The sequence below is a fragment of the Emydura macquarii genome, unplaced genomic scaffold (assembly GCF_026122565.2).
Source record: "Emydura macquarii macquarii isolate MOO-44397 ecotype Brisbane River unplaced genomic scaffold, CSIRO-AGI_Emac_v2 contig_3122, whole genome shotgun sequence".
In the NCBI taxonomy this organism is placed as follows: domain Eukaryota; kingdom Metazoa; phylum Chordata; order Testudines; family Chelidae; genus Emydura; species Emydura macquarii.
The window spans coordinates 1362131-1381071 of NW_027133259.1; the positions used below are offsets into that span (position 1 = coordinate 1362131).

Here is an 18941-nt window from a genome sequence, read left to right on the forward strand (position 1 = left end):
ACACAAAAGACTTACCTTCAGAAATGGCATAGATTCATTGTATGGTGCAAACACAAACACATCACCACCACATCCACACTGATTCCAACTGTTCCGGACTACATCCTAGAACTAAAAAAATCTGGCCTAACACTGAGCTCCATCAACATCCACCTGGTGGCCATTACCGCTTTCCACTAAAAAATCGATGACAAACACTGTTTACACACACAACAGTTAAATGTTTCATCACCGATGTTCAAAATGTATATCCTGACATATGTGATCCCATGATGCCATGGGATCTAAACCTAGTCTTGCTTGTTATCACCAAGCTTCCATTCAAAACTTTTAGCAACATGCTCACTTATGCACATGTCCGTGAAGGTGTCATTCTTAGTGGACAATACATCAGCTCCACGTATGGATGAAATTGGGGCACTCATGGCCTACCTGCCCTACACAGTTTTCCACAAGGACAAAGTCCTCTCAGACCCAATCTGAAATTTTTACCAAAAATTAATTTGGCCTTTCACATAAATCAACCGATTCACTTACCCACGTTCTGCCGCAAACCACACAGTAGTACATAAAATGAAATATTGCACACATTGGACATCAGACGTGCAATAGCCTTTTATCTAGCCAGGACAAAACCTTTCAAAAAGACCTCAAAACTCTTCGTGTCCATAGCAGAATGATCAAAAGGGACAGTCATTTCTACTCAAAGATTGTCAAAGTGGACATCGGGTTGTATTCATTCATGCTACAATTTAAAAAATGTGCAAGCCCCTCAAGGAATCAAAACATTCCACTAGAGAAATATCCACATCTACCGTATTCTTCAATAATGTTCCCATAATAGATATATGTAGAGCAGCTACCTGGGCCTCGACACGTACAGTCACAAAATATTACGTCATTGATCAGGTGTCCAGAATGATGCTTTGATAGATTTGATAGTACTGTCATCTATTAATCTTACCACCTCTGAAGTCCCTTCCATCCAGGGAGGAGCACTGTTCTAGAGTCACCTAGAGTGAAACAACCACAGGAACAGCATTCGAAGAAGAAGAGACGGTTACTCAGCTTGTGCAGTAACTGAAGTTCTTTGAGATGTGTGTCTTTGTGGGTGCTCCACTACCTACCTGCCCTCTATGTCGGAGTCTAAAGACCCAACTGTATAGTAGAGAAGGAATAGAGGTGGTCAGGCATGTGCGCGTGGTTTGAGGTGCCAACAGAGCTGCGAGACAGGGGCTGCTCAAGTGACCCAGATGGGCACTGCTGGCGGAAATCTCTAATCCAGAATGTAAGGACACGCTGAACATCTAGAGTGGAGCACCCACAGGGACACACATCTTGAAGAACCTCATTTACTGCACAAGGTGAGTAACCTTCTTTTTCTTTTTGAAGCAGACAAAATTTCTTTAACACACACCCCCTACTTAACTTGCGAATGTCATTGTGCTGAAACATGTCACTATATTTGACTGAAATGTCTTGTAAAAGAGCTTTAAAAAGACGATGTTGCAAGTTAGCAGTTGAGCATATATAGTTCACCAGTCTCATCATGATACCCATTTGTTTTTTTCATGTCCCCAGCCAATTTACCACACAGAATAGTCTGGTGAATGATGCAATGAACTGTATTTAATGAAGGGTATATCACTGCCAAACATGAAGCAAAGCCCTTCTCTTTCCTTATGATAGAGGAACCTCTGTCTGTAACAAGCAAGTTTATTTTCTGCAGATCTAAGGCATTTTTTTCAAAAAAGCCTTTTACCTTTTCAAAAATGAGCTTTCCTGTGATGTATGTTTCTAATGGTGTTAAGCACAAAAATTCTTCCTTCAAAATTTCATCATAAAATCTAACAAACAGCAATAGTTGGGCAGTGTCATTAAATCACTTGATTTGTCCCCTGCAAGAGATATGTATTTTGTGTTTTTAAATCAGAAAGCAGTGCTGACAAACAATCCTTATAAATTACTTCCAATCTTTGCACTGCCACGGAATCAGACAGGGGAACTTGTTTCATACGGTTCACAATGTCATCTTTGTTTTTATCTCCAGCATTTCCAACACGTACTCCTTCCTAAGCTTGGCATCCAGGAAAGGCTTTTTCTTTTTAGCTAGTGCCAGTGTTATTTGAAGAGAAGCAGCTGTTGCTTTTTCCTGTACAGTCGCTGATGTTGTGAGAGTTACATTTGAAGTGTGATACGAAGACTTCAGATTTTCAATTTTGTCACATCTTGCAACACTGATAGGAGGATAGCTCACATTGAAATTACTGTGCTGTGATTCAAAGTGGCGTCTCACATTGATGACCTTACAGATGGATACAGTGGTTTGCTATATTGAGGTGGCATAATAAAAAAGAAAATTCACTGTCCAGTTTGGGTTAAAAGCTTGGTTTTCGCTATTGACTTTGTGATGTTTACTCCAACTCGCATTCATTTTTTACTCTGTTTCCAACACTAATGAAAAATAGGATAGTGTCCTAGCTCAATTGTAGCTGATGCTATCATGAGAACTTAAGATCCAGTAAGCAGTATTTAATTTTTGTCCGGTCTTGCTGGGGCTGAGCCCTGACACCTCTAGGGTTGGCAGTTCATAGCCATGGCACGTCTGGGCTCCCAGCCAGCAGACAGCGCTCTCCTGCCACACAGCCAGTGCTTAATGAATGCTTGCTGGGACTGAGCCCTGGCACCCTCTCATTGCAACTTAAGCACTGCCAGTAAGTTACTCACGAAGGAAGTCATAGGCAAATGATAGGCAGCGCATCACTGTTCGTGTATTTAATTATAAACATTTTTTTTGAAGTGAGCTGGCAGGCCACACAAGAAGCCTTGGCGAGCCACATTTGGCTAGCGAGCCGTCTGTTGAGTATCACGGTTGTAGAGGATTGGTGCAGAGATGCATACGGTTTGGGTGGAGACATCCTTTAGGCTTCTTGCCTGTAGTGTGGAGATTGGTGTCTGGAGTCCAGTTGGCTATTGTGCTCCCAGCAGGGAGCTGGGACCCCGGGGGCAGCAGGGCTCTGAACGGTGAGCCCAGGCGGCAGTCCAAGCCTGGAGCTTGGGTGGCAGCCCAGCTTGGAGCAGAGACTGGTAGCAGACCAGCTGAGGAGCTGGGAGCTACTTTCTTGTCAGTTTCCAATGGAGCCATGAAATTGACAAAGACAGTCAACAGCGGCAGTGTTACACCAACATAAGGAACACAGTGTTACACCAACATAAGCTCTATGCCTCGCATGGAGGAAGAGTTATGTTGGTGTAGTAGGGCACTTATAAAAAGAGCTCCATAGGAGATCCTGGCAATTACAGGTCAATGAGCCTAACTTCAGTACCAGGCAACTCTGGTTGAAACTATAGTGAAGAACAGAATTCTCTCTCACATGCAGATAAACACAGTTTATTGGGGAAGAGTCAACTGAGCATTTGTAAAGGGAAGTCTTGCCTCACAAATTGATTAGAATTCTTTGAGGTAGTCAACAAGCATATGGATAAGGATGAGCCAGTGGATAGAGCGTACTTGGATTTTTCAGAAAGCCTTTGACAGGGTCCCTTAGCAAAGGCTCTTGAAAAACTACTGTATGTAGCCGTGGGAAAAGAGGGAATGTCCTTTCATGTACCAGTAACTGGTTGAAACCTGGGAGACAAAGAGTTGGAATAACTGGTCAGTTTTCACAGTGGACAGAGGTGAACAGCAGGGCCCCCCAGAGATCTGTACTGGGATTAGTGCTGTTCAACATATTCTTTAATGACCTGGAAAATAGGGTGTACAGTGAGGTGGCAAAGATTGCAGATGATACAGAATTATTCAAGATAGTTAAGACTAAAGCAGACTGCAAAGAGTTTACAGAGGGATCTCAGAAAAGTGGGTCAATGCACAACAAAATGGCAGATGAAATTAAATGATGGTAAGTGCAAAATAATGCACATTGGAAAAAATGATCCCAACTATACATTATGCAATGATAGGGTCTAAATTAACTGTTACCACCCAAGAAAGAGATCTTAGAGTCATTGTGGATAGTTCTTTCAAAACTTCTGCTCAATGAACAGCAGTGGACAAAAAGGCTAACAGTATGTTAGGCGCTATTAAGAAAGGGATAGAAAATAAGACATAATACCATATATAAATCCATGCTGGGCCCACACCTTGAATACTGTGTCCAGTTCTAGTTGTCCCATTTCAAAAAAAGATAATGTGGAACAGGAAGAAGTTCAGAGAGAGACAATAAAGATGATCAAGGTACGGAACAGCTTCCATATGAGGAGAGATGAAAAAGATTAGGGCTGTTCAGCTTTAAAACTTGACACATTCAAACTGGGTTTAAACAGAGACTTGGAATGGCTATCTCACTACCGAAGGTAAATTACTTTGCTCACCCATTCTCACCTCCTACTCAGTGGTTGTCATTAGGTCTTGAGTACCGGACTCCACCTCCCCCATTGTTCTCAATGCACCTGGATACCTATAAGATACCTCTATGTTACCTATTTTCTGTATTACTGCATCTGAAGAAGAGAGCTAAGTCTCTCGAAAGTTGATGTCTACAAATATTAAATTTGTTAGTCTTTAAAGTGCCACAGAACTCTCGTTGTCTTTGCTGTATACAGACTAACATGGCTACCCCTCTGGAACCAAATTAACAATGTATTTCAGTGACTCATATAGCAATGCTTCATAACTTCATATATAATGAAAGCACATACAATCCAACAGGATATTAATGTTCAACAGGTCAAGACTTTTAAAATAATACCTCATAGGGCATACTTTGTACAAAACAAATCATAATTATATGACGGTGGTTCATGGGGGGTTCCAGGGTGCTACTTGGAGGTACACAGTGCCATAGAAGGTGTTTGTTGTCTTTCCATAGCAGCAGGCCTGACTCTGAACTGACTAGACTAAACTAAAGCACATGCCTGGAGGCACCCTGGGCAGAAGCCGTGCTGATTGTCACCATAGAGAAAGGGTGGTCTATTGGCTGCATGGGCATTATGATACTACTTCAAGGAATTGTGCATGGGCTTTGCCTCAGCAACATGGAGCAGTCTGTTAGGCCAATGCCACTTTTCCATTTCTAACTTACGTTATTTTATAATCAGTAAAACATCTGAGAAACAGATAATTGTAGATGATTATAATGGATAAATTCTCTTGCAAACATGAAATCATCATTCATTTAGAGCTTTTGTTAGATACTTTTGGATCACAATCTAAATTTTTCCAAAAACAACGAGAGTCCTGTAGCACTTTAAAGACTAACACATTGCTGCAGCCATAAGCTTTCGTGAGCTGCAACCCACTTCGTCAGATGCATGTAAATTATTCCAGATTTCTGTGCATTTAAATTAGTTGTGAGAGATCCTGAAATGTTTGGTTTGGGTTTTTTTTTTTAAATGGAGTATACTTATGTTGTTGAAATACCACTACAACTTCTCTGATTCTGGCTCTCAGCTGAGCTGTGTCTTCCTTCAGTTAGTTTCCCTTGTGTCCTTTTGTGTGTGCATTGTGTGAATCATCACTGACATTAGCAGTACAGTCCATTGTATTTGTTTGCTGCACTATTAATAGAAGCATGAGTTATTTTTCAATCACATTTGTTACTGTTAAAATTAATAGTGCATTTAATGTCATTTATTTTGGGCTTTTAACATAAACTGTTTCCTCGATGGATGAAATTTAGCACAGAACTGGTACTGATTTTTAATAATATAGAATTTATGAAGTGTTTCTTTTTCTTTTAGACACCCTTTCACCAGCATCAAGTCCTTCATCCATTAATTTTGCCCCAGTTCTAAGTAGCACAGATGAATCACTCAGTGGAGCATTAAACATTGAATGTAGAATTTGTGGGGATAAAGCCTCAGGCTTCCATTATGGAGTACATGCTTGTGAAGGTTGTAAGGTACAGTTGTTGTTTTTTTTAAGATCCTAAACCATGTTGCTTTATTTACAGGGTTATCTGAAGAAAAAACATTGCCTTGTACATGTCTAATTAAAATCAGTCTACCTGTAAAAAAAACCAAAACAAACCCCCATTATTTAAGTAGTAAAGTCATTTGTGATCTTCTCGAGAAGTATTTTTGTCTGGTACCATAATTTGATACTAGAACTTCTTCAAACCAGGCAGTTTATGGTCATGATGATTATAAGTAGTGCTTTTGTGAAAAGAACTAATTATCATTAAAGATTAAAATAATATAAAAGGAATAAACAATTGTTCCATTAGTGTTTTATTTGTGTTGGGAATAAGCTTTGGGAACCATGTGAGTTGCTACAATTCCATTATATTTCCAATTAACAAATTCTAAATGCCTTGTCACCACCACATCCTACCTAAATCACTTTTAATACAGTATATTACTTATTATAACTTTGGAGCCAGGACATGGTCGTGAAGTTAAACATGCTTACCTCAGTCTTTTGAAGTATAGCATAGATGACCAAAAAGCTATAAATGTTTTATGTTTTGATTATTTTCTAACATATGTCTAGTTTTACATTTTACTACATCACATAACAGGACTTGAGTAAGTGAAACAATTTTTAAACATTCAAAATTTTTTTACAAACACTCAATCTTGGGTCAGGATAATAAAGTTCAAATGTAGAATTTTGTGGATTAATGTTGTGGAATTGGTGGAGTAGTACTAGATTCAAAACTGAACATTTGTACTCATCCTTGTTGAGTTAGAGAACTAGCTCATGATCAAATGTGGCCACTTCGTGACATACTGGCACTGCAACATCTTGCTTCACACATCACAATGTCTTCTTATGACTCAGCACTGTGTAGCAGTGTTCGTAGAGACTAGTATTTAATTGCACTATCACTCAGAAAATCATGGTAAGATCATTTATAGGCTTTTCTCTCGTGCCCATGTGCTTGTCACTGGCTCTTCCTGCCCATCCCAAACTCTTCCTGCTGTTAACATAGAGAGAAGGCATGTCACATCTATTTTGTGTGTGTGTGTGTGTGTGTGTACACAAATATAGCAGATGATGATTCCCTCTGAAAGAGGCGAGCGAGGCCGCTGGGAAAGGTTGTGGCAGGGCCATATGGTGCAGGGCACAGAGCATGGTTGTTCTGCTTTATCCTTAAAAGCTGCTCTGATAAGGATAATTTTGGTCCCCAGCCAGCAAAGGATCAGGAGTGCACAAAGGGGACTTAAAGCTACCTTCCTCTCCTCACACATTCTATTTGTGCCAAGTGTAAACTCAATGCAGCTGAGAATTTGGCCCTCATGTAATGCTGTGTTCAGTGAAGAAGGAATCTATAATCTTTTGACATATCATACTTATTTTAATTTTTTTATCTAAATTAACATTTATCTTTAGTTTGTGTAAGTGTCGACTGTGGAAAAATAAGACAATTAACAGAAAAGAAAAAGAAAATGTAGCTGTGTTTAAACTTTATTGGAAGACTTACACTGGTTCATATTTTTGACAATATATAATGATCTCTTAAACTTTTTACAGGGATTTTTTAGGAGGACAATTCGACTTAAACTCATCTATGATAAATGTGATCGTACCTGCAAAATTCAGAAAAAAAATCGTAATAAGTGCCAATACTGTCGTTTTCAAAAGTGCCTTTCAGTTGGAATGTCACATAATGGTAGGTAAAAGTGCCCTTAATAATTTGTTCCCGATTCCACAAGCAGACATGTGAATAAAGTTATTCACATGAGTAGTTCGAGTTACTCATGTGAGCAAGTGTTACTACATGATTGAGCCTCAGGTTTTTACAGTGTATTAAAATGAGGCCCTGATCCTGCATTGATAATCGCATGGGTGCAGGATTTTGTTTTCAATACAGGATCTCAGGGCCTAATTTGTGGTGTTGATTTGTTTGTGTTTCCTTCTCCTTTCTCTGTTCTGGAGTGATCATGTTTTAGGTGTATGGTGTGTGAAGAAGTTTAAAGGTCATTTTTTTCCCTCAAAAAACAAAAAGCTCCCTTTCAAAAATTAAGTGTGGAAGAGGCATGTGAGCATGGTTGACTGGGAATGAGAGAAAATATTGAAGGCTAGCTTAAGGATGCATTTTTGTGAGATTCTCTTCTGATATGTAATTCAATTTGATCAACAAAATGAAAGGTCACTAAAACTATGTATTAGTTTACTTTTACAACTTTTACTACTAGGGTCATCAGAAAATCGCCTTTCATTTCCCAAAAATATATCCTAACTTTATAGTTGCTATTTGTTTTTGTGGTCCTCTAAATATTTTTAAATAATTTCAATTTTGTTTGTCACCAAGTAGAATAAATCTACAGTTAAGTACTTAGTGTGTGTCTGAAATGTAGGAATCCTGCCTGCAACTGTTGTTAATATTATTTTTAAAAACTTTTCTTAATTAATTTTTTATTCTCTTACTACCTTACGTGTGAGACGTTGTTTTCATTTTGGAGCTTGTTTTATATGCAGATGAATCTATTTGTATTCAAGCACCCCATATCTTCTGAGGATTTAAAAATATAGTATATTTAGTAATTTGGAGTAGTACTAGATCTGAGTGTTTATTATTTTATATACATTGGACATAGGTCTACTGGCTGCTTTCCAATCTTTCACAGCAAGTATATAATTATTAAATAAATATTTAATCCGGTTTAGTCTCCTTCCAACAGCTATAGCTAGAATCGAATGCTTCAACAGAAGGCAATCAGCTAGTAGGACATTACGCTCTCCCCTTTGTATACAGCAGACTGCATTAATTCTGGACCACTGCAGCTATCAGCTTATGCTCTGAAGCATGACATTTGATTATCCTCATTGAAGATTGGTGATTTAATAATTAGCCTTCCCTACATAATTAGTGTCTATCTTATTTAATTCATGTTTTTATTAGAGTCAACATTTAGTCATTACTCCTTTTAGACAGAAATCTGACTGCTGTATTCAGGGAGGAAAAAACCGTATGGATTGACACAGAATTTATGTACTGATTTTATAATTGTCTTTCCACCAGCAATTCGTTTTGGACGAATGCCAAGGTCTGAGAAGGCAAAGTTGAAAGCAGAAATTCTAACAGGTGAACACGATGTGGAAGATTCAGAAATGGCAGATCTTAAATCTCTCGCCAAGAGAATTTATGAGGCCTATCTGAAAAACTTCAATATGAACAAGGTCAAAGCCAGAGTCATCCTCGCAGGGAAAACCAATAATAATCCAGTAGGTGTTTTTGCTTAAATGTTATCAAATAGCTAAAATGTATTGATGGTAATGCAATGAACTGTAGAACTCAAGCAAATCATTTGGGAATAAGTGGTGTGCTAATATGTGGTAGACCTGAAATATGCAAAAGAAATACCTGTAGTAAATCTGGTCTTTGATATGTAAGATCAGTATAATGGGAAGCTTTAGAAAATACAGTTGTGTTTAACTTGTAAATGGAAGATCACAGTAAATTACTAGATGATATAGAGCAGCATAATAGGGTTGAACCTCTTGAGCACTCCCTCGTGGCTGGGGGTGGCGATGTGGCACCCTGCTTGACGTAACCCATGTTTCCCCTCATAACCCAATAACTCCATGGAAGCTCTGCTCTCAATAAGACTCCTCTGTGGGGCAGGTTTATTATTAAAACTGCAAAATAGCCCATAACAAAAGTCCCAATGTAAAATTAATTTATTACACACAGTCTAAATAGGGATTAAGATCCCCCAACATCTAGTCCCTTAATGTACCTTACGTAATGTACCAACAGCTTTGACCACACCCAGACTCTCAGTCCTCTTCTCTGCCTCTGGCCTTGGAAAGTCATTTCAACCCTTCCAGCTGGCATGCAACCCCACTTTTCTCTGCAGAAACACCCATAGCCTCTCTGCTGGGAGCATTCTTGCCAGGGGAGCATCCCTCACTCCCCTAGCCCTCTTGCTGTTCCTCTGGGTCCAGCTCTCCAGCCCTGGAGATGTGAGCAGATAAAGCCTCCTCCTCTGCTTTTGGTCTTTGGTGCTGACTTTTCAGCTTAGGGCCAGCAGGCAACTCCCTCTGTTGCTTGCTGGCCTTTAGACCTCTGGCCCTGGCTCTCTGGTTTGGGCATGCCAACCAGCAAACCCCTTTTGCTGCTCTCCTGCCTTCAGCCTTCTCTCAGGAACCGCAGATAGTCTGTGCCAGCTTTTATCTTTTACTCAACCTTTTCCTCCCAGGCAGCCCTGATTCAAGGAGTCTGTTTCCCTAGGGCCCAGATACCCTCTTTTAAAGCCAGTTAATTGGCAAATTGGAGTGTGCGGCTCCCTCTTAAAGGGCCAGTGTCACCATGTGACAAGGGGCTGACTGGTGGGGGAACTAAATTACAGTTATCAGAAAATGAAATGTGATATCTGACTTCTGACTGGTTTTAGTACTGGAGAAAAATTTATTTATTTCTTATTAAGACTACAATAATGGTAATACAATTTAGAATTTGTACAACACTTTTCAGTGACAGATATCAAAATGCTTTGCAGAGGTAAGTATTGTTATCAGCATTTGCACAGATGAGGGAAACCATGGCATAGAGAGGTTGTGCCTTGATCTAGGGTCACAGAGTGACTTAGTGATAGAATTGGCAATAGAATTCAGGCCTCCTAAGTCTCAGTTTCCAGCTCTAGCTACTGTCCCACACAGCCTCCCTACTCTAATTGTATGGTTTCCCTGAAAGGGAGAAGTGAACAAGGTTAAAAAGAATCTGATTTTTATTATGGAGTTTATTCTTCTTAAAAGTTAACCTAGCCAGTCTCTTATATTAAGTAGTGAACGATATGCAATTCTTACTTGGGGTTACCAAAATCATTACTGCTTTGTGGGAAATTGTGTAATATTTGGTTTTCTTATGAGTTAATCAGTGGTTCTCTTGTGGTATCCTTGATACTTTAGCTCTCTGCCGTCCCACTGTGTGTACCCAATTAGTAAAGCACTTAAGCACATGAGTTGTCCCATTGACTTTCAGGGGACTATTCACATGCTTAAAATTAAGCATGTGATTAAGTTAATTGCAGGATAAGGGCCTACATAAATCTAAAATTCATAATATGGATCTGCATACAGTACTTCACAAACTCTTTGTAAGTTATAATCAAGACATCTGATTACATATCTACTGTAAGTGCAGTGGTTCTGAATCTCTAGACCTTGCATCTTGTGTATTCACTTATATCTGTGCAAAATTGATGTACAAACTGCCAAATCAGAAATTTCTACTCACACCAGTGTTAGTATTTTGCATTTACTGGGGGTAGATGTACATGAACAAGACAATGGAGAATCAGAGTTTGTATATTGATAAATCAAATATATTTTCCCCCGGTACAGGGGAAAGAGGAGGATTTTGATTATTTAACAAAGTCTTTCCTTGTGTAACCCTTCAGTGAAGTGGAGTCAACAGCAACAAGGGCCGGCTTCAATATCTAGGGATTCTTCGAGGAGTGTCCCCGTGGGTGCTCCACTTCAGGTGTTGATGTGTCCCTGCGCCTTTGATTGGAGAACTTCAGCAGCAGTAGTCATCGGGGTCATGCATGCACTCTCTCTGTCTTGTGCCATTGTCGGTGCCTATCTAGCGCACTTATCCCGATCCTTCTGAACCATCCTTGGCCTGAGATGGAGCTCCCAGCAGTGTTAAGATCGATACCTGTAATTAGAGTTTAGAATAGTTTAGAGTAATCTTTAGTACCCTAGTTAGGCTTATTTACCCTTTCTCCTCATTTATTTTCCCAGTTTTTTTCTTTCCCCATTTACTACAAGTTTGAATACCCCTTAGCTTAGTTAGAGTTCACTGTTAGGGTTGAGCCACTATAACTCAAGTCATGCCCGGTTCGCTGGGCTTCAAGCCCTGCCTTTCCTGCCCAGATGCGATCCTGGCCTCCGACAGGCATGCTTAATGTGTCTGGTACCTAGGGCAGACACACATTCCTCTGAAGTGCTCCCACTACACTAACCTGAAGTCTCACACCAGAAGGGACAGAGACCTACATCTCAAACTTCTGTTAATGGAGAAGTCTCTGCATCTGGTATCTGATCCAGGTCTGCAGACCCCTCCCACTCCCCCCAGTTAGTGTTCCCCGGTGACTTCACCAACCTCCCGATGGAAGGCTCACTTCTGCAAAAAGACAGTGAGAAAAAGGGCTTTGACTTCACCTCTCAAGGAGCTGCCAAAAAAGACGCGCTTCCTGGTCCGCTCATCATTCTTGGTACAGACTACACTGTGACTGAGAACTTACGAGGCATCAGGATTGTCCGGTACCACGCATACCATGAAAGCCAAGGACCCTAAGCAGGCAGGCTCAGAGTTGAGGGGCAAACACAAGTCGCATACTTCCACTACGGCACCGACGGAGACGCCTCATGATTCTACACTGATATGCTCTGCGCAAGTTATGGCACCACTTCCTGTCCCAACAACGCAGAGCGCTCTGATGTTAGCACCGATGACTGCAACTACTACAGCATCATCAGCACTGACTGCCTTGGCGCTAAAACCGTTGGCACCGCAACTCTTACTACACCAGGTGGACCTGCATGTCTCATTGACACCTGAATCACCGCTTTTCGGCACTGGTGGTTCCCCAACACACATGGCACTGCGTCAGCCCACTTCACCTCTGGCCCTCCATCCTCTAGTGAGGAAGAAGATACTGAGAAGGAAGGTGCCTTCTCATCTCAGCACTCCTCTCCCATTCAATCTACTTCAGCTCTGGGTCCACTGGTACAGCCTAAAACCCATCATAGGGCTGACAGTCAGACCTGGTATGGCCCCCTATGGATGCCACTGTTCATGCCATTCCCCACTCAGTGGCCCTGCTGGAACCCCTGGGGACATACAGAAGACAGTACCCCAGATCCCCTCAAGCCCATTCAGGGAGAAACTTTAGGTCTCCCCCAACACCCTCAGTAGCTGCACCTTCAGAGCCCAAAGAGGAAAGCATTGAAGAACAGGAAGAAGCCCAGGAACAGGGTACAACACCAACAGCCAACATTTCTTCCTTGTCCTTGGATGAGGTCATAATGCCACCGCCACCCACAGCAGTGGATGATTTCAAACACTTTCAAGAACTCTTTAAAAAAATCACTGATACCCTAGAGATTCCTCTAGAGGAGGTCCACAGTCCCAGTACAAACTACTGGACATTCTCCATACATCCTCCTCATCTAAAATTGCGCTTCCCATAAATGATGCACACATGGAGCTGGCCAAAAGATATGGCAGATCCTGGCTACGATACCGCCCACCTGCAAGAGAGCAGATAAGAAGTACTACGTTCCCTTTAAAAGACTAGACTTATTTTCTCACCCTGCACCGAATTCACTAGTGGTTGATGCTGTCAACCAACAAGGCAGACAGCAACAACCCTAGATCCGCTCCCTAAAACAAAGAGTGGAACCATTTGGACCTTTCTGGCTGCAAAGCCTATTCATCTGCCACTCTTCAGTTCTGGGTTGCCAATTACACTGCCCTAATGGCAAAATACGACCACATAAATTATTCCAAACTCGCTGAATTGATTGACTTTATACCGGAGGACAAAAGAGACCAATTTAAGTCCGTAATTTTGAAGGGTCAGCTTCTATCCAGAACCGACTTACAGGCTTCTCTAGATGTGGCTGATCCAGTGGCATGCTTCACAGCCATGGCCATGGTTATGTGCTGGGCTTCCTGCCTCTACCTGTTTAGCTTCCCAAGGCAGGTATAATCCATTGTCAAGGACCTCCCGTTTGATGGCCAGAAACTGTTTGCAGCTAAAACGTCATACCATGAAAGATTCAAGGGTGATGCTCTGCTCCCTGGGTATATACACACCTGCATCAAAAGCAAAACAGAGTAAATACTACCCTGCTCAGCGTGCAAGGTCTATCCCGTATGTCTCACAACAGAGGCACTATGACATGCGAAGGCAAAGTCAGAAGCCTCCAAAGTATCACCAACCTCCAGCTCAGTCATCAACATCCCACCAGCCTCTGCAAAACAACAATTTTGAGGGTTTGGTTGAAGGTCTGAAAACCTACCCATTCTCCAGTGCAGACACCACCACTAACATCTCACGTTTGGGATACCGGTTGACCCCTTTCTACCCAGCATGGCGATCCATCACCATGGACAAATGGATTCTGGAGATAATCCATTCAGGCTATACAATACCATTAATCTCCATCCCTCCCATCCACCACCCCTTCCTCCCCATCCTTCTTCAGGGATCTTTCTCACAAGCACCTTCTGCGACAAGAAGTAAAGCACTTCCTACATCTGGGTATGGTGGAACATGTACCATCACAACACGGAGGGAAGGGTTTTTACTCCCACTACTTCTTAACCCAGAAAAAGAACGGAGGATGGAGCCTATCTTAGACCTCAGAAAAATCAACAAATTCATAAGGGTCCAATGATTCAGTAATTTTTGCACTGGAACAGGGGGACTGGTTTTTGGCCCTCAACCTTCAAGAAGATGCCTATTTTCACATAACCATACATCTCACACACAGGATGTTCCTCAGACTTACTCTGGGGACAAAACATTATTAGTACAAAGTTCTGACATTTGGCCTCTCGACAGCATCTCCGGTGTTTTCCATAGTGCTCACAGTAGAGTTGGCACAACTCTGCAAACAGGGAGTGACAGTCTTTCCCTATCTGGGTGATTGCCTGTTAAAGGCACCCACCTGGGCAGATGCCATAGACATTACACAGACAACAATAGCTCTCTTCTCGTGTCTGGGATTACAAATCAATATACAAAAATCAACACTAACACCTGTGCAGAAACTAGACTTCATCAAGGTACATCTCGAGGTCAAAGCATCCCTACCACTGACCAGATTTCTCATTATAGTCAACCTGATCTCCACTGTATTGAACAGCACACAGATATTGCACAGACTTGGCTCCAACAACTAGGCCATATCGTGTTAACCATATTCATGGTACAATATGCATGTCTTCACATGCATTGCCTTCAGGGCTGCCTAAGAACTGTTTACATACCACACAAACAGCCTAAACAGATTCCTTGTAATGCCATTCTAAGTCAGACTTGCTGCAGTGGTGGATGCCACCCAACAATGTGTGAGTGGGAGCCCCTTTCACACAGACTCCACCTTCAATGATCCTTACAACTGACACCTCCTTGATAGGTTGGGGGGCCCACCTACAGCATTACACAATTCAGGGCAGGTAGTCTCCTACCGAAACACTGTTACACATAAATCTCCTGGACTTGTGAGCAGTTTGCAATGCGTGCTTGCATTTTCTGCCACTGATCAGGAATGAGACTATCCAGGTAATGACAGACAACATTGCCTGCATGTTTTATATAAACCAGTCGGAAGGGGCAAGATTTCACTCCCTATGCACTGAAGCTATGAAACTATAGAATTGGCACAATGTCAGCATCTCAGCCTCAGACTATCCAGGACATCAAAACACTACAGCAGATACGTTGAGCAGGAAATTCTCCCAGGACCACAATGAATGGGAACTAAACAACAAGGTCCTACAGAATATATTTGAACACTGGGGTCATCCATCCATAGACCTCTTCACAACCTCTCAATCACAAATGCCCACAAATCTGCTCGAGAGCAAGGTTGGGCCCCCGTTCCTTGGGTGATGCCTCTGCTATACGCGTTTCCACCTATCCCCTTGATATATAGGGTAATACGCAAAATAAGAGCCTACAATGCCAAAGTCACCTTGATAGTCCCCTCTTGGCCCAGATAAACTTGGTACTCATACTTGTTGAGGATGGCAGAATGTGCATCACGCATTCTTCCACTCTGGCTGAATCTTCTCTTGCAGGATGAAGAACAGGTTTATCTCCTGAACTTGGAGAGACTTCACCTGAGAGCATGGCTCCTACATGGCTCCAGCACAAAGAACTAACCTGCTCAGAACAAGTGAAAGACATTTTGTTTAACAACAGTAGGATGACAACCACAAGGAATGCTTGCCAGTGGAAGAGATTCACCGTCTGGTGCCAAAATAAACAAGTCCGACCTACTACCGTCCCCTTACCAATGATTCTAGAATACATGCTGGAACTAACTCCAGCCTCTCTCTTAGCCTGCTTAGAGTACACCTTGCTGCTATTACGATTTTTCATCACAAGATAGATGGGATATCAGTATTTGCCCATCCTACCACCAAACAATTTCTTAGAGGCATCAAAAACGTCTACCCTAAAATACAAGTATGTACCCCACCTTGGGACTTGAACTTGTTATTACGGTGCCTTACCGGAACCCCATTCGCAACATGTTCTCTAACGCATCTGTTGATGAAGGTTGCATTTTAGTTGCTGTCACATCTGCCCGATGAGTAGGAGAGTTAGGAGCGCTCATGGCACACCCACCTTATACCATCTTCTTCAAAGATAAGATCACCCTAAGACCTCACCCAAAATTTTTACCTAATTCTTTCCACTTGAATCAGCCAATCTATCTTCCCTTGTTCTTCCCCAAACCTCATGATCAAATGGGATTCAGTATTACACACCTTGGATGTCAAATGAGCATTAGTGTTGTAGATTGACAGAAACAAGATCTTCAGAAAGTCACAGAGACTTTTTATTCAACTTCGGAACAATCTAAAGATTCCACCATTTTCAAGCAAAGGCTGTCCAAATGAATTTCTGGATGCATTCACCAACGCTACCATTAGTATGATATACAACTCCCACCAGGGAGCCAAACCCACTCTGCCAGGTCATTATCAACTTCAGTAGCTTTTCTCAACAACATACCGATCATGAACATATGTAAAGCAGCCTCCTGGGTGTCCACACACACATTTACAAAACACTATGCGATAGATCAGAGCTCCAGATTGGACACATTGGTAGGACTTGCTGTACTGTGATCAATAACTGACGCAACTCCGGAGCCCCTTTCATTCACTGAGGGACACTGCTTGATAGTCACCTGAAATGGAGCACTCACAGGGACACTCCTTGAAGAAAAAGAGAAGGTTACTCACCCTGTGCAATAACTGAGGTTCTTCAAGATGGTGTCCTTGTGGGTGCTCCACTGCCCACCCTCCTCCCCTCTAACTTTGTAGTTCAATTTACAGACTCTATGGTAGAGAAGGAACTGAGTGGGGTCGGGTTGCATGTGCTATATAGGCGCCAACATTGGCGTGAGATGGGAGAGTGCATGTGCAACCCAGACAACCACTGCTTCTGAAATTCTCCAATCAAAGGCACAGGGGGACACCAACACCTGAAGTGGAGCACCCACAGGGACACCATCTTGAAGAATCTCAGTTACTGCACAGGGTGAGTAACTTTCTCTTGTTGTTAACAATACAAAACAGAACCACTCAAACCTCCACCCAGTAATCTGGGAAAACTTAACACCACATGTAGGCACCTCTAAGGCTACGTCTTCCCTCACAGCGGCAAATTCGCCGCCGTCAGATCGATTTCTCTGGATCGACTGAGCGGTCAGTGAAGACCCGCTCAGTCAATCCAGAAATCAATGTATTAAGACCACCTTCTCAAGTGGCATAGCGCTGTGGCGATGGGAACGCGGTTCCCGTCGGCGCAGTGCAGTGAAGACGGCATGCTGAAGAGAAGCAGAGAAGTCAACGGGAGTTATGCAAGTTTTTTGCATAGCTTGCGTAACTCTGGTCGACTGCCGCCAAATCTCAGAGGTAAGTATAGACAAGCCCTAAGAGGCAATATTTTCCCACTTGTAAGCACAGAGAACTTTTAATAAAAGGGAAAAGGAACCAAGCATTAGTTTGGGAAAACACCACAACCACATTCAAAAGCATGAAACTATCACCAAAACCCGACCCCATAGTTTATTGGGCAGTGTCCTTTGCCTCAGTTTCCCACCTCTATGGTGGGAAAGTCCAATGAACAAATGTCCCTTTAACACAGAGGTCCCCAAACTGTGGGGTGCACCCTCTAAGAATGTTAGGGGAGGCATGGCAGGGCCCAGGCCAGCCACCACGGAGGGCGGGGAGGGAGTGCCACCCCATCCCGCGCTGCCCCGAGCTCTGCTCCAGCCCCGCCTCCCAGCCATGTCCTCAGCCCCCAGCCCTGCCCTGGCCGTGGCTCCACCCTTGGCCTCATCCCCCAGCCATGGTTCCCGGCTCAGCCCCGCTCCTGGCCTCAGCTCCTGGCTGCCAGGGCCCGGCTCCTGCAGCCAGGGTCCTGCTGCTGGCCCCTGGCCTGGCTGGGGCCACAGCCTTGGCCCCCTGGCTCCCAGTAGTGAAGGCCCAGAATTCAGAAGTGTGTTCAGCAAAGTGGAGGAGGGGTGATCAAGCAATGTTTCTGTGGTTACTGTGTGTTTCTGCAACTGGTTATTTGCTGCTGCCTCCACTGATTTGTTGCCGCTGCTGGTCATGTGTTGCTGCTGCTGCTGCTTTTTTCTGCTGCTGCTGGTCACATGCTACCACTTCTGCAATGCCTTGTTCTGAGGTTCCACCCAGGTCTTCAGTGATTTCAGCTCTTAGTGATTTCAGTGGATAGCAGGGAACCGCACTGTGAGTACAGCCTCTGCATTGTCTTTCCTTTCACCACTGTACCTACACCAGTCTAAGGCATAGTTTCTACACCTGCTTATTAGTGATTCAGCTTTGGTAATTACTGCACAGCACAGTGATTCTCCACTGAGTAATTAGCTCTGTCTTTAAACACTGAAGAGGGGAAGATCAAAAGGTGTCTAGAACTCTTTGGATACAGTCCACACCACCAAGTAGGAACATCTGACTCCACCCCCTCTCTCCTTCACTGGTGTTTGGCATCTCTACCCCCTACTTAGCGAGTGAGGTTCAGTTTAGGTTTATCCCCTCAATCAGGGCAAGCTTAGTACAGTTCTGCTGCCCAACACCAGCCAAAAGTGATAATTTTCTCCATCATGCTACGTACCTTAGCAAAGTAGGCATGTCTATGCAAACACGTTCTGTTCCTGAAGTCTCTTCCCCCAGCTTATCACTAGATGTCGGGGGAGAGTTCATTCAGACTCTGCT

At 42.7% G+C, this 18941-nt stretch overlaps 1 protein-coding gene across 3 annotated transcripts in view; it reads left to right on the forward strand.

Moving 5' to 3' along the window:
* Positions 1-18941, forward strand: part of PPARA (peroxisome proliferator activated receptor alpha) — an 84572-nt gene that overhangs the window by 44158 nt on the left and 21473 nt on the right. For all 3 annotated transcript variants that reach the window (XM_067531074.1, XM_067531075.1, XM_067531076.1), the window contains 3 exons: positions 5740-5900; positions 7475-7613; positions 8967-9169. In XM_067531074.1, the coding sequence (XP_067387175.1) occupies positions 5740-5900; positions 7475-7613; positions 8967-9169 (503 nt within the window). The remainder of the gene's footprint in view (positions 1-5739; positions 5901-7474; positions 7614-8966; positions 9170-18941) is intronic.